The 5,409-nt window shown below is 31.9% G+C and overlaps 1 protein-coding gene across 2 annotated transcripts in view; it reads right to left on the minus strand.

Moving 5' to 3' along the window:
* The window catches only part of LOC105459410 (segment polarity protein dishevelled homolog DVL-3), a 9,694-nt gene that overhangs the window by 635 nt on the left and 3,650 nt on the right, over nt 1-5,409 (minus strand). Inside the window, exons 8-10 of one of the 2 annotated variants that reach the window (XM_011705408.1) lie at nt 4,559-5,050; nt 4,229-4,477; nt 468-536 (exon numbers count right to left, since the gene is read on the minus strand). In XM_011705408.1, the coding sequence (XP_011703710.1) occupies nt 468-536; nt 4,229-4,477; nt 4,559-5,050 (810 nt within the window). Of the gene's footprint in view, nt 1-467; nt 537-1,311; nt 2,296-4,228; nt 4,478-4,558; nt 5,051-5,409 lie in introns of those variants that run through there. The other variant, XM_011705409.1, reaches the window with a different exon arrangement.

A 5,409-nucleotide genomic window follows, 5' to 3' on the forward strand; every position in this document is an offset into this window, starting at 1 on the left:
AAAAAAAAAAAAAAAAAAAAAAAAATAGATTCAGGACTTTTTTCAACTTTTTACACAAGAAATAACGCTATAATTAGTGAGCGTTATCTAAGATATACCTTGTATATATATTTGCGTATATATGTGTTATGCAGATGCAAGCTAGATTTAGTAAATATTATAGTAAATGCGAAGGGCATTCCAAATTTACGTTAATTAAAATATTAATAAATATTTAATCAAATATACAATGAAAGAGTTATCCTTAAGTCATTCTTAACCAGCTTATCAAATCAATATTTCTAATTAAATACATATAAGCGTATGAAAGATATTGTAAAATTGCTTTAACTAAGTATAATGATCAATTTCACTGATATAAGTTTAGCGCAAAAAGTATAATATACATAGTTTAGTACTCGAGAAAAGTATAGTGAATATGAAAACTATGCAGTACGTGTATCGTGATAAAATAAAAACAGACTCACAGATATCGTCTCTGCTATTGTTGTCCAAATCACTAGTTTGTGTATGACTCTCCTCGTGCATACGCCGCCCTGTCATTCACCAGCGCAGCACAAGGCACAAAAATGACTCGGTTATGTATTTGAGGTGTGGTGCAATGTATGTACAATACTAGCGATATAATATTTGAAAATACAAATTTCCTACTCTTCAGGACAGGAGGGCGATACAAACAGAAAAAGTGTGAGAAACTTTTCATAAGATTTTAACACGAGATAAAATTTTAGAAATCTATATGCAACTTTTTTGTTGTTCGTTTGTACGACTACGTTGCAATTAATATGTTGCAATATATTATTGGCACAGACGATTTCTAAAAAAAAAACACGATTATAAAATGTATTGCACTACCTGTCTGCAACATGAGAATAGACGTGAGATTGATATTATATAATATGTATATAACACATGTACACATACATTATATAATATGTCACAAATACAAGTCACTGTATTTGTTTACGTACATAATAATTTGTTAGTGTAACTCTGTTAAAGTCGAATAACATCTCGTATGCAATTTTTCGCAAAATGTTTACGATAATATGGCCAAAAATGCATTGTTCGTAAAAAATTATGGATTTAGCGATCAATTTTTCAATCGAACTGTATTATAGGTATTCTGTTTATAAAATTACTTTTTAATCGATCTAATAATTGTTTATAAAAATGCAAATAAAAATATGGGATATACTGTATATCAATTAGAAAAATTGCATGACGTATATATAGCAAATATAGCTTCACGATAAATAACAAAATGATAAAATACATAAAACTTACTGTAACGAAGGATAAAAAACAATGTTTTCTTTGAAATAATCATTTATTTTTACATCATAACAAATATTTCTTAGACTTTGAATAGACTTGAATATATGCGAATTATTAATAAATATACGTGAAGCTATATTTGGTTGTTACAAATTACTCGTCGTAGTCGTCAGTGGAATATTGAACGCACAGAGACTATTGTCTTTTGTAACATACGAGTATAATCGTACAGTGTATGCAACGCAGATAGAATGAAAGACATCTCGACGATATTATCATCGATAGAAAAAAAATAGCTTTAAAGTTAAACAAAGTTATCCCATGGGTCCAAAGTTCCTATCCTTGCGTACGACAGTAATAATGTAAATAGTAACTAAATGTATCTCTCTTCTTATTACGTAGCATCGAGTCGAGTATGAAAAAAGATTTCCTTTTCGTAACAAAATACGTAAAAAAAAAAAAGTTGACATAACGCAATAGTAAGACATAAATATAAAAAGAATGCATTTTGACGACATTATACGATATAAAAACACACTTAAAAACTTAAATGAAACACATACGTAAATTGTGTATTACTAATTATAAAATATATGCGTATGACAGACAATGACGATAAACATAGTCTAAGAAGAACCTGCACAAGCATCTATATAAATTATAAATCTCGTAGTTTTCTACAGTTGTAACACTGATAAGATGGCACATTTAGTATGAGCGTAATTTGCATATATGTACATTTCACTGAATTCCAATACAATGTTAAATAACATAAAGATTATTTTTCGATACGAGAGTAGGTATTAGCTTTACACAATATAAAACTGCCTGTCACGCGTGTAAATGAGTAGTTCTAACGACTCGATAATTTTTGTACGCAATTTTTCGAACAAACATTTCTCTCTATAGAAATGCTGAGACATTTTCAAAATAATAGAAATGACTGAATTACTAGACATTTAGAAACAATATCCTCTCGATTTTAAAGAAATAGCTGTCCCATTGTCGTAGACAATCCTAAAACGCAATCAATTAAATGATATTAATAGATATATATCTTTCCATCAGACAAGTATAAATTACATGCATGTGCAGAGGATTCTTACAAATCCCAATAGTTTAGGTTCAATTGAGGTAAAAACCGTGTTATTTACATGTTCATTTTTGTGCTTTATGCCTTGTGCATTCGTGCTGCGATTAAGTAACGATATATCATATAGTTACACTTGCAATCAAGCGTGCATAATTGTGTGTAAGTATACGATAACAAAATATTATGGTAGAAAAGACACTTATTACGTTATGTTTTTGCAACACTATAAAAAATACAGAAAATGTGTATTACTGACAAAAGTTTCAAAAATACAGGACACATACATCATGCAGAAAGACTATGGTAAACATTTTTTGAGATGGTTTGACACGTTCATTCCGATTCCTCTCGGGTTCATAAGTTCACTCTTATTAATGTATATAATCAACATCATAATATCATATATCAAAGATTTCTCTTAATAGTTTATACTGCATATATAATGTATAAAACTGTAAATTATAAGTATCATTAAAAGTATTTCACCATTAACGCGCCGAAGTGGAGAAAAAGCTAAAAATATTAATTTTATATACAAGGCGTCGACGCAAGAGAACGAACGTGTAATAGATACTTAGTAAATTTTGTCATCATTTTGATTGTAACAAAGTTTTTGTCCTGTTCGTTTACATGACTCGAATCAACTTTTACGTTGTACAAATAAAACTCTTTCAAACCGTATTAATATGTATACTGCTGTTACATGCAAAACATATCTCAGCATAACTTTACAAAATAGATTTTTGTAAAATGCTGTTATGCAAAATGCAAATGATACACACACACACACACTTTTTATACATAATATGTGAATATATATATATATATATATATTCACATATATATATACAGGGTGTCCCGGTCACCCGGAGAAGCCGGCATCTACGTATTCTTCAGGAAAAACTGAGTCGAAAGTGTTAATAGCAAAATGTTGATGTCAATGGTTGTGAATGGTGAGCTATTGAAATTGTTCAATCACAGCGCATTAGGAGCGCGCCGTCAGGCGCAGTCAAGCGGTCGACTGGCGCGCGACAGATATCACTAAACGGCACGGTGCCGATAACTGCAAAGGTTTGGTGAAATCTTTATTAACATTTATTGCTTTTATTTCTTAAATTGAGTCCAATTTAATTAATGTGAAGTCAATCGCAAATTCAACATCATTTTAAAAAGATTGCGCCGCACCTGACGGCGCGTTCTTAATGCACTGTGGTTGGACAGTTTCAACAGCTCACCATTCACAAACCCTTGACATCTCAACATTTTGCGATCAACATTTTCAACTCAGTTTTTCATGAGGAATACGATCTGGATCACCTTGTATACATGTATGTATGTATGTATGTATGTATATGTATATGTATATGTATATATATATATATATATCTGTACATACAAAAGAATTGAAAAATATTTAGACTTTATTCAAATATGTGTAGACAGAATTAGTGAATAAATACTTTGAACATTAGAAAAGCAATAGCAACCATGCATGAATGTCGGAGTGCACGACAGATTCATGGTAATTATTACTGATTATCTCAGAATATGAAAATAGAGAGATATTAAAAAATCCGAGACAATCCAAAAAACAGAAAAAAAATTTCAGTATAAAGTATACATTTATCAGGATTAATTTTTACTTTGCAAGCATAAAATAACGGTTTAACGTGCTCAAATAAAATTATTCAAAGTATTCATTCACGTGTTTAGCTTTATACTCTGCACTATATATATATATATATATATATATATATATATATATAGAGCTTTCTTTCTCTATTTACAACATCTACATAACATCGACAAAGAATTCACAAGGATTTCCCATCGCAATGCGAAATGACTGTCTACTACCAGATAAGTCTTGCTGATTCTGCTGATTCCCTGATCCTGTCCCTGTTTGAACAGATTGTTCGGAACCACTGGAACGACTGCGACTTCCGTTCGATCTCTTTCCGTTCGATCCATTACCGTTGCCGGAATTTTTATTTGGCATCGATGGCACCGATGGATTGTGCAGCTCTGATTCGGACGCCGAAGAACATGATTTTAGATCGTGAATAGGTTCTTTGCAAATGCGTTCGCTACCCGCACTGCTACCACCTGTCAATGTCAATATACACGAATATGAGATATAAGTATAGGTCAAGTATCACTTCATTTATAAGGAATGATCAAGTTTACCGGAACCACTGTGCACGCTTTCTTCTCGATGGTAACCGTACACGGTGGGCTCATTTGTAAAATTAAATGGCATAGGGCTGTAACCTGTCGCTGAATGTGGTGCATATGTTCCCGAATAAGGCATATCCCAAGCGCTTGGTGGCGGCAATGGACTAACTGTGTCATTATCTAGTTTCATATTACTCATGGCTGAACATAGATCACCAAATATGTAATAACATTGTTCGGAAAATGTTATTTTGTTCACTGTATGTCGAATGTAACCAGCTTTCAACATGAGTGACGCATATTTCCTGGCATCGCGTCGATCAAGAAATCCCTCGACGTGTGTGTTTAACCAATCCACGACATCCGCGCCAATAAATGCATTTGGAATAGTAATTTTTAGCCACATTCGATCGCGTATCTCTAAGCCAGAGTCAGATCGAGCCATCGCTCGTACTATTGTCGGCATGTCGGTATGAATAGTCAAGTGAAGCTCTTCCAAAGGTCCTGGAGCAAAATATTTCAAATTATTCACAACATATCCAATAGTGACACATTCAACCTACATAATTGTTTATTCAATTTCTCGAATAATTTGGATTTATATTTTCAGAGTTCAAAATGATTAAAGATAAAAATATTTTCGGCAATCACGTTCTTACAGATATAGTACATAGATACATAGTAAAGCTATACTTTATTTAATTTGAAATTGGATATAATTCTGTGATTCATTACACTTCTATTTGATTTGTGAAAACAATTAATCTTCTCAAAAGCCAAAAATTTGCTTTCAAATCAGTATATTATTTAGTATACATACACTGTATATACATATACACGCACGCACGCACGCACGCACGCAC

This window comes from Wasmannia auropunctata, unplaced genomic scaffold, assembly GCF_000956235.1.
Source record: "Wasmannia auropunctata unplaced genomic scaffold, wasmannia.A_1.0 LD334196.1, whole genome shotgun sequence".
NCBI lineage: Eukaryota > Metazoa > Arthropoda > Insecta > Hymenoptera > Formicidae > Wasmannia > Wasmannia auropunctata.